Source organism: Hetaerina americana, unplaced genomic scaffold, assembly GCF_022747635.1.
Source record: "Hetaerina americana unplaced genomic scaffold, ioHetAmer1.1.p SCAF_24, whole genome shotgun sequence".
Lineage (NCBI taxonomy): Eukaryota > Metazoa > Arthropoda > Insecta > Odonata > Calopterygidae > Hetaerina > Hetaerina americana.
The window spans coordinates 7,550,099-7,568,792 of record NW_027286808.1 but is presented as its reverse complement, the minus strand read 5'-3'; the positions used below and the strand labels follow the sequence as shown (position 1 = coordinate 7,568,792).

At 36.3% G+C, this 18,694-nt stretch overlaps 1 protein-coding gene across 1 annotated transcript in view; it reads right to left on the bottom strand.

Moving 5' to 3' along the window:
* Nucleotides 1-18,694, bottom strand: part of LOC139689469 (double-stranded RNA-specific editase 1-like) — a 30,289-nt gene that overhangs the window by 8,226 nt on the left and 3,369 nt on the right. The window contains exon 3 of the mRNA XM_071586606.1: nucleotides 15,263-15,431. Within this exon, the coding sequence (XP_071442707.1) occupies nucleotides 15,263-15,431 (169 nt within the window). The remainder of the gene's footprint in view (nucleotides 1-15,262; nucleotides 15,432-18,694) is intronic.

The window sequence follows — 18,694 nt, the reverse complement described above, 5'->3', positions numbered from 1 at the left end:
CAAAGATATGTTTTACAAAATGACACATATCACCCACAGAGTCTACAGGTAGAGAGATAAAAATCTTATTAAAACATAAACTGAATCAGTAGGAAGTTCTTGTTTCAGCTTTTTTGCAAAAAATGATACATTAAAACAAGTTCAGACCCAACTTCAGCATTTTTTTCAAGTTACTCAAATTCATATGTAATAACATATACGTTTTATGCATAAAACCTTGTAGTAATGCATCCTTAATGCTATATGGCCTTATTTTGAGAAGATTCATTTTTTTACGCAACCAAAGGCTTCAAATCATGTATAAGAATTAGTAGTGCGTAACATTTTTGGTTATAACTAAGATCATTGCATGAAAATTGCTGAAATATTTTGGAATACCCAAGTTAAATATTTAAATTAATTTAAACTGATCTTCAGTGTTTTAAACATACTTCTACAAAAATTTTATTTTACAAAGAAATACTGCATAACCCTGCTAAAGGGCCAAAATTTACCTTTATTTTTATCATGTCAATTTCAGTCTTTAGTCTATTCCACACCATTGTCTTATTTATGACATAACTTTCACAAATCTAGTTTACAGACGATAATTTACTTAAAAGCTAGATTTCTAGTTTTTTCTCCAAACAGTAATATCAAATCTCAATACATTCAACTACATAAAACTAATCAGAATAACATTTACAAAGACAAAAATCTTTATACAACATATCTTCTAACAATTTCGGTAACCAGCTACATAGCTTATCACATTGCTATCTGAACTTCAACATTTGGCATTTATATTGAGAAAATCATTATATTATGAAATTCATTTATGTATAATGCCCTTAGCTATAACAATACATAAAGTTGTCCCCCTTTTAAATATGAAATAAATGATCAAATTTCAGGTATTACACCCACAGGTGCTGTTAGGAACCCACAAAAATATCCCTCATAAGATTAAAATAAAAAATTAACCCCTTTGGTAGTAAGCATTATCAACTAGAAGCCTTAGGATTGTTTTCTTAGATGCTAATACATTCTAATGATATGCACCATTTGCAATATAATTGAATTTTCTTGTCATATAGGTGATTAATACGCATGTAATCACTATATAAACAATCAATGTAGGGTAAATAATAGGAACTACTTACCGGAGCAGAAATTTGAAAAGGTAACCATTTGAGAAGCTTAGAATAATCAATTGTATTATTACAAAGAATGTAAAAAAAATAGATCAAGCACCTCATGATGGTATACAAAAGGATAACCATACAAATCACATATTGGAAAACAAGTGTTTCACAAATTCTTCATCACTTATTTCAAAGAGGTAACTTGCATCTTGCGTAAACCTCTTGCCCCTCTTAACACTTTTGCAAATTAATTCTATGACTTCAAAACACCTCTTTTTTTCATGCACCACTCCATTAATTTTCCTCAACAGACAGATGCAAATGAAAAGTTAGCAATTCCAATAAACAATCAAAAAGTTAGATAATGGTATTAACTTAAATATGCTGATATTAAATAATGGTATGAACCATCTCAATTAATGAAATCATCTTGATAAGAAATGGTAGTTCTAATGTAGTATATGTTACATTTAGTAAGCCTAGTTATAACGATATTAGTTTTGGAGAATCAATACTGCCACTTTTACTTCACCTGCTTTTACTCCACAATTAATTACATGTAATGCAAAATAACATTAAAAACAGCTTAAAAACTGCTCCAAAATTCAGTCCTTTTCATAACACAACTGCCATCAAATTGAGCCAGCCAGGTGGTTTCAAAAGTAGAGTAGCTTTGGTATAACTCCAACCCCTTGGGTATGACTTGGCCCAAAACTTGTCCATAATTACAATTAGCTGCAAGAACCATTTCTGGTGGATTAACTTCACCCAAAGAATTATCACCTCCAATGGTGAGGATTTGTACTCACTCACGGAGGTGACTCATTTCAGGCAGAATGACACTGCACGTGGCTTGCAATAGTCCCCAATAAGTTCTTTGAAAGAAAACATCCTCAGTACTCATAAATTAATTGTTCCCAAACCTGTGATCTTTAATTCTTGATCAGTAGGCTACAACTTGAATGCAAGATTACACTCTTTAAAATTGCCAAATGCAATTTTATTTAATTTTAAGTTAATATTAATCTTCAGAATGCGTAATAATGTGTTTGCAGGAGAAAGAAATGTATCAAACCCTTAAGACGTAATTTTTATTTGCTGTGAATGGCAAACCTTTGAACATCTCAAGCCCCAGTCACAGGAGTACCCAAAAAGCGAGCAGAAGACTTTCCTGGCAGTGCGGACAATTCCAAAGCTGGTTTGTGACACAATCATGTTACCATTATCAGCACCATGATACAAAAGTATATGTCTATGTAGCTCTGCAGTAGTCTTTCTTGGTGTAAAAGATGGATATGTAGCATGCAACTGAAAATACAGGGTGCGGCAGGTAAATCTGGACAAATGAAACTTGTGCTTATTTTAATTTAACTAATATCTTCAATTGTACTCTGCACTTGTACATAACATCTCTGCCATTTTGAGGTTATGACTGTTTACTAGATGCCTATAGCTTTCAAGACTGCCAATCGCGACCTCCTGTGGAGCTCTTATACGGCAGGAAATTCAAATTGAACTTTGTCCGGAGATAAGTGCCGGATCCTGCACAGTGGAACCCTGAATAATGGGTGCTCTCACTAGCAGGCTCAAAGGCAAGAAATACTTCTACAGAATTAAGGAAACTATAAATACCAACTTCCATACTTGTAAGCAGGTAAGGGATCTCTTATGCTTATGGGCTTATCTTACAACAGGAGGAAGACTATTTCAATTAAGATAAATAAAACCAATATAGTAAATATAAACTGTAAAGGTTTGACTTATATCATAAAATTTTATTATGCTGCCATATGAAAATTACCATTTCTGGTTAAAAAACTTTCTTATTGCATTTTTACTCTTTCAGATTTATTTGGCACTATGCATTTCTAACACTCACAGCCATCACCATCACTATCCAGGATATTTGGCAGAAAAACTGAAATTTCTGCTTGGGTGTTCCTTTCAAAGTTCTAACAGTATGTTTTTCCAAGACTTGCCCTCGAGAGCTTGATTGCTCATAAGAGAAAAAACAAAAGAATTTTATTTGTTCCCTATTTATTTTTACAAATTCTAATAAGCTAATAAACATTAGGTAAAAATAAGCTATATTTAACAAGTAGCATGTACATAATTTATTTTTTAATATAGGAATCTGTAGTCAATGGTTGGGCATTAATATGCTTGTACACATTTGAAATTGTGAAAACACCTCATTTCTAAAATTTGTTGTCTCAGGCGTAACTTTGTGGAATTTGCATAACATATTGAAATGTAATGAAATAATTGACTTTGTAATTCCGCACACTTATTTAAAAACACGACCCAGGTTTCGATGTTGAACGTCATCATCAGACCTGGTGATGACGTTCAACGTCGAAACCTGGGTCGTGTTTTTAAATAAAGTGTGTGGAATTACAAAGTCAATTATTTCATTACATTTCAATACCTCATTTCTAATTGTGAGTTAAAAAATTATACACTCATACAATAATAATTGCAACTTCATCATTCATAGAATACATATGATTCTAACTATTTGGCAACTTGACTTAACCAACATTGGCTTTCACAAAGAAATTGCTTGCTTTATAAAAAAAAATCAATTATAAAGAGGAAATAATTTTTTAGACAAAAAGAAATGAAATAAACTGGGTACTTTTTGGAAATTACACGCTACTGTTGTGGATATATTAGATCCCCCTGGTGTTAAAATAATCAAAATCATATTTTAAACATAGCACAATGTATATAATAAATAATAAGAATATTAACACTGACATTTCCCCTCTATTTTCCTTGGTTCAAATCTGTATGCAAATAGGGAGGCCAATCCCTTAAAAAGAGGTCACAAAACTTGGTGTGGGATTGTGCTATGAGATGAGTGGGTAGTGGCTGAATCTACAGAATATTAGACGAGCAGGCACTGAAAGTAAAACATGCTTAGCAGCAGGAGTGGGCAGGAACATAGTGAGCCTTTGGTCTTGGTCTGAGGATCTCTTCCATCCACGTACACACTTACCATACACTGTACATACAGAATCCACTATTGGGCAGTTTATTCATGAATTAATACAATTTTCATTCATGCAAGAGCGGGCTTGTTTCAGTCTTTTAGCACATTTATTATTTTCAAAGTCATTAGTTATCTGCTTCTTCTACTCTGCCAACTATACCATGATGACTTATTTAAAATTTTACACAATATAATGGTTTAAAATAAAATTAATTTAAAGTCAAAATCACATCAAATATGTCAAAATTTAACCTTTCCCCTGATTGAGAATCTTTAAATTGTGAACTAAATGAAAATTGTGAAAAATGAAAGTTATTCAACCAATCCAGAATTGGCCAACTTGGCAATGTTCACTTGGGTTAAAGCTTAACATCCCAAGCCACTCAGTCAAGCCAAAACACTCAAGACACTGCTGTCTCACTTGATTACCCCTCCACCCAGTTGTTGCACATTTGATCACAACATTGAATAACAGTTTTGAGTGAGCATTTTCCTACGACAATCTGGCCACTCAGTCGGGGAAAAGTTAGGAATTAATCACTCCCTTAAGAATAGACACAATGTCATTTTTTTAAGCCTGTATTTAAAAATCTGATGGAAGACAGGGAAACGGAATGGAAATTCCTTGTGAAATTAATGTTCGTTTCAATAGTGAGAAAAGTTTGTTTTCTTCAAGCTCTTGCAAATATCACAAGTATAATAGGACCAAAGCGAGACCGGTGGCTTGAAGTGATGATCTATAAAAAACTACCAAACCAGATTTCAAACAGAGTAGCAAAATCACATAAAAAGAAGATGGCATACTAGTTAGGAAAATGTCTGGAATCTGGATGCTCAGTGTAGGATTTTGTATACCACTATGCCTGCGTCACAAAATATGCAGATTCTGGTATCACAAAAGATGAACAATAAACACATAATTAATTACAAAATGGAAGCAATGAAATTTTCAGAATTAGAATGTACGTGCAATATCATGCTGCACATGCTTGTAACTGCCTTCAAGATTGCCTGTGTCGAAAACCTATTTTCAGATGAAAACATGATATCATCCATTGGTAGTGATACTATGCAGAGTAGTTTAATAGGGGAAAGCACTTTATATTTATGTTTAATAAATGGGATCCCTTTTCCAGTACATATTTGTTCACATTTTAAAGAAGCCAAAAATCCATAGCAATATTGACTCAGTGGATAAGATGCTCTGTCCCTGAAAATACAATAGAGGTGCTCATGTACCAGTTTCAGCAGATCCAACTAAAGATGACATAAGATACATGCCCACCTAGTAATAGGCAAAACATGGAATTACAGCTATCACATGAAGCAAATTTTTCAAATTTTCCCACTGAAATACCACATTATTTTGGCTAACTATTTAATGTATTCCCTCCCATGGAGTGCAACCTTGACGTGGTCGAAGGGCTTGCGTGTCCCAACAACCCATGCAGCTGTTCTGGTAGGAGATATGATAATTGCTCCTCATAGGGTCACCTATGCCAGATAGGTCGAAGATTAGGAGCCAGAAGAAAGATCTCTTTCACATTAAGGTGGCTGTAAAGGTCTGACACCATTGGGGCAGCCATGTCCAGAGTGATGGTGTCACGTTAAAAACACTATTGAAGGGGAACAAGAAATCACCTCAATTATTAATCCCAAGATTTTTGTGATGAACAGAATAGAGAAAATGAATCTTGGCAACTAAGGGAGACAGCCCGATTGTTCGTGTGTCATGTTCAGCAGCTTTAATGGTTGTCATCTTACAATAGCCTTGCAAATCAATGTCAACTGCAGCAGCACAGAAGATGCAGAAGAAGACCAAATCAGAATAGGAACTTGGAATGTTAGGACAATGCTGAGGACAGGAAAATTAGTACGAGGGTTGCTATTTATATTTTGAGCCTTGACAACACTTAAGTGCTTTGGGTGCCATCTTACATTTCTTTCTGAAAGTTTGACCCTTTAAGCGCTAATTTTCTTCAGAACAATTTGTCGTTTGATCATAACTTGTGTTGTTTGAAGTGACTCGAAAATTTTGTCCCAGCGAAAAAATGGAGTAAACTCTTGAACACTTTTGTGCGATGATTTTTTACAACTTTCGACATGAATTATCAAAAGACGAGTTCATTGATCAACTTACTTCCACTTTTGGCGATAAAGCCCCATCCTTAGCCACTGTGAAATGCTGTTATAATGAATCGTGGCCACCATTTGCTCAACGAAGAACATCGTCAAGGTTGTCCAAAATCAGTTGTTGTGCCAGAAAACATCAATGCTGTGCAAGAACTAGTAAAGGAAGATCATTATGTGACTTATCATAAGATTGAGACAACCTTGGGGATCAGTATGAGGAGCATCAATAAGATATTGCATGAACATTTAGCCGTGAAAAAAATCTGCTCGTGTTGGATCCTGCATAATTTGACAAAAGCTTACAAAGACACTCGTGTCAACTGGTGCTCTTAAAGAAATGCTCAACAAATACAATCGCGGTGAATAAAAAGCTGTGTATAACATCTACACAGGTGACAAATCTTGGATCTATGTGTATGAGCTCAAAACAAAACAGCAATCCACTGCATGGGTCTACAAAAATGAGCAAAATCCGACAAAAGTGATTTGTGCACAAAGCACATCGAAGCAAATGATTGCCTGTTTCTTTGGAATAACTGGACAGGTGGCAACCGTACCATTAGAGCAATGTAGAACTGTGAATTATGAATGGACACGAGCATTTGTTTGCCAGAAGTTCTTGGTGAAATATGGAAAAAGAAGCAGCAAAAAAGGATCATTCTTCAACATGACAATGCAAGCTCTCACAGATCGGCTGAAACAACTACCTATTTGACTGGCCAAAATGTTGAATTGATGGGTCATCCTCCATACAACCCTGATTTAGCACCAAATGACTTTTTTTCATTCCAGTTCCAAAAAATTGCAAAAAAAATTGCGTGGCCAACGTTTTTCGGCGCTTGAAGATGCTGCTGATGCATTCAAAAACCATGTTTTGGAGGTACCTCAATCGAAGTAGAAAAAGTGTTAGAAAAATTGGTTCAAGCACATGCAAAAGTGTATTGACTATCAAGGAGAATACTTCAAAAAACAATAAACCCACTTTCAAAAATAAATTACTGTCGTTTCATTACTAGGCTCTGAATATAAATAGCAACCCTCATAAACATTAAGTGAGAGATGGAAGGAGGAAATATAGATATTTTAGGTATATGCGAGGCGATATGGAATTATAGTTAGGATTCCTGAAGTGATAATTATTGAGTAATGCACAGCGGATGGGATGAGAACCAGGAAGGTGTTGCCATAATATTGAATGAAATGGTAGAAAGAAGTGTAGTCAACAAAGGGCAAGGAATGGATAGAAAATTATTAGTAGAGATAAAAGCAAAATCAAAGAAGTTAGCCATGGTTCAGGTATACATGCCCCCAAGCAATCATAAGGAGTAAGAATTTGAAAGGGTATACTATCAGTTCAAGGACATAATCACCTGTTCCCTCAGAGAAATATTTGATATTGATGAGGGATTGTATCTCAATGCTAGGTGAAAGAAGAGATGGTGATGAGGTGGGGGATTACTATTTAAGTACAAGGAATGACTGTGGGGAGAAAGCAATTGAGTTCTGTTGGGGATGGGTTAATCATAACGAAAACTTGCTTTAAACACCACAAAAGGCATAGGTATAAATTAGAAATGCCAGGTGACTCAGAAAGGTATCTTATTTCAGTTAGGCACAGATTTAGGAACAGCATGATCAATTGGCACAGTTTCCCAGGAGTGGATTTTGACACTGATCACAATATAGTAATAGTTATGAAGTGTATTGTCCAATTCAAAAAGATAATGCAAGAAAGGCAGGTTAGGAAATGGAAGTTAGAAGCATTAAATGGACCGACAAGATAGAACTATTTTACATGGGAAGGGTAAAATTGGTGCCCTATATAAGGTTAAAAATTTATTGGGAAGTAAGAATGAAAAATATGTGCTAATGATTATAGATAAGTGGGGGAAATGCTAGTTGAACAAGAAAAGATCCAAAAGAGATGGAATATATGTAAAAGAACGGTATGGTAAAGAACTTAGGCCAGCATGGGTAGACATAGAAAGAGAGTATGCTGTAATTGAAGATAGCTTAGGTCCAGTCATACCTGACAATAAGTCAGAACTAGCATTGAGGGAGATGAAATTAAATAAGTGATAGGAGTAGACAACATTCCTGCAGAACTACTGGATACTTTCGGAAATTGCAGGAGGACAAGTCTATATGAAATAGCTCCTACGGGGTAGCATAATTTTTAGCTCCTATGAAGAAGGAATTTGACCGAAAGACTCAGTGAGATCAGCCTAAGTTGTTCTCAAGATCATCAACAAAAGGATACAGAGCAGGGCAAATGATTACTTAGGGGGATGATCAGTTTGGGTTCACCAAAGAGAGAGGCACATGTCATGTTATCGCAGTAATGAGACCACTGATAGAGAAAAATATAGAACACAATTAGTATTTGCCTGTTTCTTAGATGTTGAAAAGGTATTTCAGAGAGTGAATTGGGAAAAAGTAATAAATATATTGCAGAAAATAGGAATAGATTGAAGGGACTAATCTGTAACCTGCACATGCCTTTGACTGCTCAGGTGTGAGTGGTGAATAGAGTTCAGATGGGCAGTGTAAGGAAGAGGAGTAAGGCAGAGTTGTCCATCACCAGGGCTGTGTCACATATACCTACATATATTAGGAGGAAATGATTGAAGAGGCATAAGAAGAACTGTAGATGGCAATGAAAGCCAATGGGTAATTCATAACATCATTTACATTTGCCGATGACCAAGCTTTACTTTGTCAGCCAGCCAATGGACTGCAAGCATTACTGAGTGAATTGAAACTTAAGTGTGGATGGATGGGATGAGAATGTAAATAAAAAAAGGTTATGGAGCTTTCCAGAGAGAGAAAGACTTAAGTTAAACATTAAAATAAGATAGCAGAAACAAAACCAGTGAGTACATTTTACATTTGTGGTCTGTGCAATAAATGCACCAACTGGTGCAATTTGGCAGCCATGATGTGGACCATAGCCCCGCCCACAAGTGGCACTAGTTGCCTGAGACCCTATGAGCTGTCTGTGCTTGGTAGATATAGTTTGGAGGCTTTAAAAATGTAGGTGTGGATAAGGATAGAGAAGTTGAGGAGGACAGAAAGGAAAACAAATGAGGAAGAGATAGGTATGAAGGGGCGAGGAGATGGAAGAAAACATTAGGAGACAGTGAAAATGTATGTGATGTCCTCTGACGACACCAGTCAATTATTCATGATTTTGATATTTACACATTTCTTTATCATACACAGGGAGAAAAGAATGGTCAAGACCTGATGCCATTGAGCATATAGGGATATCGAAAGCCACAAAGGACACTACATGAACCGTTAATGAAAAAAGGACCAGGAAACCGTGGATCACTGGTGAGATGATTGCAAAGATAGATGAGAGAAGAGCATGGAAGAATGTAAACACAGAGTTTGGGAAACAAAGAGTTAAATAATAAATTGAGACAGGTAGCAAATAAAGCAAAAGAAGCATGATGGAAAACACAGTGCGAGAGTATGGAAAGTTTGCAGAGGATGGGTGAAATTGGTGCGCAATACAGCACGTTAAATCGCTATCGGGAAGTAAGAAGGGAAGATCTATGCTAACAGTTAGAGAAAAGTCAGGTAAGATAATAGTTGACACAGGAAAGATCCAAGAGAGATGGAAGCAATACACAGAAGAACTGTATGGTAAAGAACTTAGGCCAACAAGGTTAGACATAGCAAAGTAACATGGCGTAGAGGAAAATACCTTAGGTCCAGGCATACTCGATGATGAGATAGAAAGGGCATTAAGGGAGATGAAACCAAATAAGGCCGTGGGGGTGGATAACATTCCGGCGGAACTACTAAAAGGTTTAGGAATATGTGGGAGGAAGAGGCTACATGGACTGACTTGTAGTATCTATGAGGAAGGAATATGACCGGAAGACTTTGTGAGATCTGGATTAGTTCCTATTCCAAAAAAGGTAAAGGCTACATGTGAGGACTACAGAACAATAAGTTTAATATCCCGCGCAGCTAAAGTTGTTCACAGAATCATGAACAAAAGGATAGAGAGTAGGGCAAATGATTACTTAGAGGATGATCAGCTTGGGTTTAGGAAGAGGTGAGGTACGCGTGATGCCATTGCATTAATGAGATTATTAATCGAGAGAAATATAGAATACAATGAGGACGTATTTGTCCATTTCGTATATTTAAAAGAAGTATTTGGAGTAAATTGGGAAAAAACTAATGAGTATGTTGAATATCAAAATGAAATACACTATGTTATCCCACAGAAGAGCTTTTATTGTACGACCCGGGTTTCGTCGAAGATCGACATCATCAGGTCGTTGTAGAGTATGTTGAAGAAAAAAGAATAGATTGGAGGGACAGGAGGCTAATCTGCAACCTGTACATGTCTCAGACTGCTCAGGTATGAATGAGGACCGGGGAGTCCGAATGGGCAGTGTTAGGAAGAGGCATAAGGCAGGGTTGCCCATTATCACCGCTGTTGTTCCACGTATATGAGAAGGAAATTATTAAAGAGGCATGGGAAGAACGGGAGGTAGTAATGAAAGAGGGCAGTGAATTCGTAAAATCAGTTAGGTTTGCCAAGCTTTAGTTTGCCAGTCAGCCAAGGAGTTGCAAGCATTGCTGAGTGAATTGGAAATTCAGTATGACCGATATGGGATGAAAATCAATATTAACCCTCTTAGTGCGGCGGGCCGATATATCGGCTTTTGTATCCCTGGCGAAAAGTTCGGCGGGCCGATATATCAGCTTTTGCGTAGGCTACTGTTTAAATCGCTGTCACTTATGGTTTTTTCTTTAATAATTTATGGTTTTTGTGCTATCGATAGGTTGAATTCCATAGAATTACATTACTAATTTTTTAATTTCTTATTAGCAATTTTAAATGCTTTTCAAAAAGTATAATTCTTACTATAATTTTTCATTCAGTTTTGTACATTTCGGGAAGCTCAGCCTAATTTTTTGCTCGTTTTTTTTTCTGAGTGGCCTTTCCACTATGAAAAGCCACTGAAAGGCTACTAATCTGTTTTCATCTATAATCTTTTGAATGTGTTATGGTGTGGTGGTGTTGATATATAGCTGCTTATTCAGACTTTGTTGATACGATGGAAATGAGAGCACTGCTTTGTAATCGTTTTGGTTTCTCTTGCCGTCCATCCTATCTAATTATTTGCGTCCTGTGTATTGGATTACATTGTCAGCAGTTCTCTGCGAGTTAGAACTTTGTTTTTTCGGCCTTTAGATTGTAAGCACATTGCCGCAGTCTCAAGGAAAGGGGAAAAGTCCCAATTTGACTCGGTGAGATCAGCCTTTTCAACAAAATCGAACTATGCAGAGGCTGACAAAAAACTTTGCAATTCACTGGTTTCTCTTTATTTATTTATAATATTTTCTACATGTCTTTTTGACTCTTTATTATATTTAAATATCGTAGTTTTATTGAAAAATGTTTGAAAAAAAATATTAGTATTGTGTCTAAAAATCGAAATATTATTGCTAAAAAAATATTCTTCAAATTTATAATAATGTAATAATTACATTTATTTTTCAGATGATGTAAATGTATTACATCATTATTAACAACAATATTTTATTTTAAAATAAAAAAAACTGCATATGGATATCTAAACAAATAACTTCATAATGTTTTTTAACCTAAGGTGATACATTTTCTTAAATTACCTTTCGCACTTCTCACTAGTACCCCTGGAATCCCCGCCGCACTAAGAGGGTTAATAAAACAAAGGTTATGCGATTTTCCAGAAAGAAAAAGGCTAAGCTAAACATTAAAATAGGAGGGCAAAAACTAGAGCAGGTAGAACAGTTTATGTAGTTTGTAAGTGTTTCGGACCAACACGGTCAAAGTAATATGGATGTATGGAGAAGAATAGCATTAGGCAAAGAGGCTTTCACAAGGAGGGAGTGGATGACAGGGACGTTGAGTAAGGATATTAAGAAAAGACTATTAAAAACTTTCATATGGAGCGAAGCTATGTAAGGCACGGAAACGTGGTCATTGAAGCAGGAGGATATTCATATATATGTACACACACACATATATTTATACATTCATTCACATGGAAATTGGAGGAAAAGGGATAGGGATAACACAAGGGGGGATCGAGATGGTGCGGGGGCTAACGTACTGGCTTCCCACCCTGAGGGCGCGGGTTCAAATCCCGGCGGTGTTGAATATTTTTCAGAGGTATCTCGATCCCTACTTGAGGTGCTTTGTGGAGGGCACTTTGAGTGAGTACGCCGTCCGTCGGATGGGACGTTAAACGGCGGACCCCTTGGCGCCTTTCGTAAAGAGTAGGCTAATGCCGACGCCGGGTTTCTCTCCACCCTTCATCCTTTCCTGTCCTTCCCCTATGGCGCAAATGACCTTAGCTGTCGGTCGCCTTCCCTCAAAACTACGATAACACAAATCAAGGACGAACACATGAGAGGAATGGAAGGTGGAATCGAGCAATCACAAGCACAAAAACATTTCCTTGACTGGGGCTTGAACACCAGATCTTTTGACTTGCCAGGCCGATGCTATTATCACTTGAATGTATTCATATACAAATACACACATACATATTAGAGCATCACCTAGTACTAATGCCAAGAACATAAGAAATACGCACAATTGAAGACGGAGTTCCTTTCTATGTGCCAGCCACCTATGGCTTCTCAGGAAGACCCAGTTTCCAAAATATCACAGCTTGGGGGAAGCTGAAGGTCCCCCAAGGCATCATCCAAATTTAAACCCTGACAGTAGAACAGTGCTCAAACAGCTAGAGTGCTATGTTATACATATATATCCAAACACTAAGAACGGACGCAAAGAGATGAGCTCAGAGTGGCTGGAAGATGACATTTACCAAGTAGCTAAGAGTTAAAGCAAAAGGGTAAGAAGATGGAGGTATACCAGGTGTGCAAGTATGAAATGCTGACTTCAGGCAATAGATGGTGCACCAATGCAGTTTATGGTACAAAGATTTGACACTTATGCCGTCTTGTCATGCCATTAACAAGTGTCAAACATGCACGAGTGATAAATTGAAAAAGTGTTTGAATATCGTTGTGTTACTGAGTTCAATATGTCAAAATTTATACCCAACAAATAGCATTTGCTGAGAGTGTTAATTTATTATTTTCATTTAAAGAAAACTGCTGCTGAATGATACTGATTACTTCAAAAAGCTTATGGTGAACATACTCCATCACAAGATACATGTGAACGATGGTTTCTGCATTACAAAAGTGGTGACTTTGATGTTGCTGACAAGGAATACAGAAAAGTGCCAAAAATGTATGAAGATATGGAATTGCAAGCATTGTTGGATGAAGATGATACACTAACACAAAAACAACTTGCAGAGCAATTGAGTATTAGTCAACAAGCTGCTTCCTATTGCCAATGAGAGATGGGAATGTTTCAGGAGACCGGCAGATGGGTACCACATGAGTTGAACGACAGGCAGATGAACCGGTGCAAAAACACATGAAATTTTGCTAGCACCATATAAAGGAAGTCATTTTTGCATTGTATCATTACTGGGGATGAAAAGTGGATTTATTTTGAGAATACTAAGCACAAGAAATTATGGGTAGACCCAGGTGCACCATCCACATCAACTGCTAGACCGAATTGCTTACAGAGAAACACAATGCTCTATTTGGTGGGACCAAACAGAGCATCATCTTTTTTTGGGTGTGGTCTATTATGAGCTGCTAAAACCTGGTGTAATGGTTAATACTGAATGCTATCAACAACAATTGTTCGATTTGAACAGTTCACAGCTCGAAAAAAGAGCAGAATACCTAAAGAGGCAACAGATGTAATTTTTCTTCATGGCAAAGCTGCTCCTGATTACCAGTTCCTTTTACTGCTGGGTCACGCACTTTGGTTCTTAATAGGTATTATGTGAAGAAAATGGCTCAATGAATGGTTTCGCAGCCAAAGGAAAAGATTTTTACTGGCGTGGTATCCACAAATTGCCCAAAAATGGACATTGTCCAACTAGCAATGGAGCATACTTTGAATAAAGCTCTTTTTATCATTCTCCTGAAAAAAAATATTTTTTTTGGAAAAAAATGCCCATATCATACTTTTACACCAAGTTAAGTAGGTGATGGCTATAGAGATGAACGGACTGAATGGGCAATGATTGGGAGAGGGGGCAGATGCTTGTATGGTTAATTTTAGTCCATAAAAACTCACTTGTGATGGAGATGGAGAAGCCTTTGCCGTGGAGTACTATCTCCATTTCTCCAATGACTAAGTTATTGGAAAAACAGTATCCTTGGAAAGCTTCACTGAAGTCTGGGGGAAGAGATTTTAATACCTCACTTCCAAAACTAGCACTAATATATGTATATAGGCTTTTTTTTACATTCAACACATTGGATGATGCTGAAATGCCAAAATATGAACTATATTTTCTGAAAAATTAAGAAATTTTAAATATTTTATTTATTTTTACATTAAAATTGATTTCAACAAAGTCAGGCTTCTAGAGTGAACTTTTTTCTGAAAAACTTATTCACATATATAATAACACTTGCTGTGACACACCCTACCCATTCAGCATTTGTTTTGTATGAGGCTTTATAATGTATGACAGTAAATTTAAATAAGTCCCTGGAGTGCCACTGATCCCGGTACTGTCTTTTACAACACAAAATACCAAGATAGAATTTCTTTCGTTACAACTGTCATCAATTAATAATTAATATCAAATGACTGGATAACACTGACACAGCCTTTAGCGATTAACCAAGAGCTTGCCCATAAACGAATATAAGATACTCTCAGATTAAAATCAAGAACCACAGAGAAAGTAATGACACCAAATATACACCACACCAGAGAAACCTGTACACCACAACATAGAAACTACAAATAAATAACAAACCTGTAGCTGGAATAGAAACTATTTTGAGAATTGAACATTTTTTCTTGTTCTCTTAACATTATATAAAAGTATAGATAAAGTTGTATACATCTTAAGCTGGCTTCTTATGACATAAATTTACTCACAATACGGCCTTTTACTCCAAAAGGGGGGCTTTTTCTCCGTTTGTTCCTCTCCCTCGCGAGGAGGTGCATTAATGTCTGGTCGTTCTGGTTTAATTCCTGGTTGGGGCACAGGCATTGGGGGCATGCCCCCAATCATTGATGGATCATCAGAAGTACTTGTGCTGAAATGCTGTAAAAGAATCCTGATACTGGGAAATACCCACACACAAAATACATCACGGGATATGCAATCGCACAGTGGCCTGAGGCAAACCCATTTTGAATGGGAAGAGCATGCTAAGGGAAAATTTCCTTTAGTGCCAATAATACTATGGCTGTGGAAAAGAAGACTCAAAAATATCGAACCTGATTTTGACAAGCCAAAATGTTTTATACAAGAAATGCTGTGCTGCATCTAATTCTGAGAACTCAGGAGAATATATGAACTAGACCTAGGATATATGACCATGTAAAAATCAGACCATTAAAACCATGCATTTAATTTCACGAGATTATGAATTATGAACAACTCCTACTAATAATTTGGTAAGTAGGTGCTAAAAATTTTCATTTCCTTATTACTTTATAATATACCTCAAACTTCACATCCATCATTTTCAAAAAAATAAAACCAATTAAATGAACCAAGGGTTGTATAAAAATATATACAATAAACAAAAACAATATCTTGTCAACAGTATTTCATACTTAACATATGATAAATTTGACCTGGAATTAATGCAAAAAGAACCCTTGATTTCTTTTTGAGAGACAATTTTAATCAATTAAATAGCCACTAGATCAAAATACGAAATTCTCGTAACTAAGAAATTAAATTTAAAAGTCAGTTTAGGATGATTGGTTGATGTATGGTTGCCAATTATATATTTGCGGTAACCCAAAAAAAAGAGAACAGATTGTACTAATGGTTAATCTCACAATTTCAAAAAACACTCAATTTTGCATAAAATGATAAGTTGGAACAGTGAGTTTAAAAATTATTAAAATAAATATGGATCTTTTCCCATGTTTAATGCCTTATATATCTCTTTTTTATGATACTATCAGGTAGGAGTTAGCCATACCATAGGGTGGTTGCTTACATCTTCATAAGTAATTTTACTTTGTATGCTTTGGCCTCATTATCATCAAAAATAACAACCATCTACAGAGTCTTTTCGGGATCATAATTATGCATAACATGAGGAAGTGAATTTCATATAAAAGATCTGGTGCTTTCCCGGCATATGAGTTGAGTGAATTCTTCTTGGGCCTATGTCTCCATAGCTGCCGACGTTTCGATTCCAGACTTGGTCATCGTCATCAGGAATCAGAAGCTGTCAACAGGAATCAGAAGCCCTGATGACGATGACCGAGTCGGAAATCAAAACGTCAGCAGCTATGGAGACATTGACCCGGTGGAAGACCTGAGGAGAATTCACCCGAATTTCATATACTTTATTTTTCTGGTATGAGTTATTGCAATTATTTTCTTCCATTTTCAATTTTAGGCTCTATAATGCCACCAAGTGATCATTTTTTGAACCATAATGCACACGTAATGCTAATATCACCCTATGCTCTAGGAGTGGAATTTTAGTTTATTTTGAAATTATTTGTTTTGAAAATGCAAGCGTATGATGAAGCATGCTATGATATCAGGTTGGTTCAATTGCTTAGTCATTCAAAGATGAGTCAGTAAGTGTAAAATCATAGCACATCAACAATAAAAATTATTAGCACAGGTTGACAGCTACCAATTAAAAATATTTCTTTCTGGGGTCCTAAAACACTAAAATGGGCAGGTACCATATTACATTTACTCAAATGTTTTGAAATCCCAACTAACGCGAGCATGTCAATACTGAGAGATGAGCATACATGACGATGCACAAGGTAGTTTATGGGATCTGAGTGAAAAAGGCCTCATTTGGGACATTGAGATTGCCTATGTTACGGCAGCCCGTTCAATTAAAATTTGTTACGATAAAACAAAAAGCATCACAGAAATTCTTCTGGAGTTGGGTTGGGAATCATTAGAAGAAAGATGATTCAATGCTAGGTTGAACAAATAAATAAATTCAGAGACGCATTTTTCAGTACCGAGATCTTGCACATTATTCGCATTCCAACATACATTGATCGTTTGGATCATTAATATAAAAGAAGGAAATAAGATACCAGAACTAGCAGACTCAAGGACTTCCTCCCACGGACAATACGGGACAGCAAATGTATGTTTAGAGATAGCAAAAATCTCACTTGCAACCTGCAGTGTCTAGGGAATAATTAGTTTTACCCACTTTCACTAATCTCATGTGTTTGTTGTCATATCCCTTTGTGGATGACCACATGGGCCTGCCGTTTAATGACTGCAGTGCTTGGCACAATGTTGCCTGCCTTTCTTTGTTGTTTTCAAACTTCTACTTCCACCCCTCATTTCTCTCTGTAGGGGGAATACCTCACGCTGTCCGCTGTCTACAGTGGGGTCTCACATTCCCTACCTGTGACTTTAGGGGGCGAGACCACGAGCTGCCTGTCTATGTGATAGTAGAATGTTCCTTCTTACTTTTCAATTCTGCATTACCTTTCTTGTTATGGGGGAGACCTGTCATATTAATGGTTTAGGTTCATTTGTATTCCCTTTTTTCCATAACAAATAACTAATTTCTAAGGTGAATTAACCATTGTTTTAAATTAAGTCTTCCTCCACTAAACATAAAAATTTGCACGTTATCTGATAGTTCTTTACAAAATATTTTCTCCTATCTCTCCCATATCCTCCCTTACCACTTACCCATCCCACCTGGTGCTTGCAACTCTGCCACACACCTTTTTGGTGGATCGTGGGGTATTTATGTTTATACAGGGGGTACCATTCAAAACAAAGAATAATTTATACTTGATCCAGAACGATCAGTACATTACCATTTTAACTCCCAAACTCAGCATGCTTAATGCATTAATATTAATTGAAGTCGTGTATTTAAAAATTAATAATAAAAGTCTGATGGAGATTTGGAGAGTTATTAATCAGCCCACCAATCATTTTTGCCACAGCCACATATTTTGCACCTAAGAAGTAAACCCATAGTATACCCACAGTTTAACTTTGCCTAACAGATATTGATCATTAAACAGGCCAATGCCAGAAAGCAGCTCCTCAGCTAGTGCATAGCTATCTCAGCCCAGAGAGAGGTAATGGAAAAAATGTCCATTAATAAAAAACTTACTTCTACAACTAAATCCGTTAATCATAAAGGTGGAGCATTCACAATGAGTTTTTAAGTCTGGCCGATTAATTTTTAGGAAAAAACTTTGCCTTGTATGTTTAGCAATGAGATCTGTCTATCTTTTTAATCCAGTTATGCAGTGCTTTGACTTTTGATCTTCAATTAATTGCAAACTCCAGCTGTTTGGTGAATAATTCTTCCATATCATTTATAATAGCAA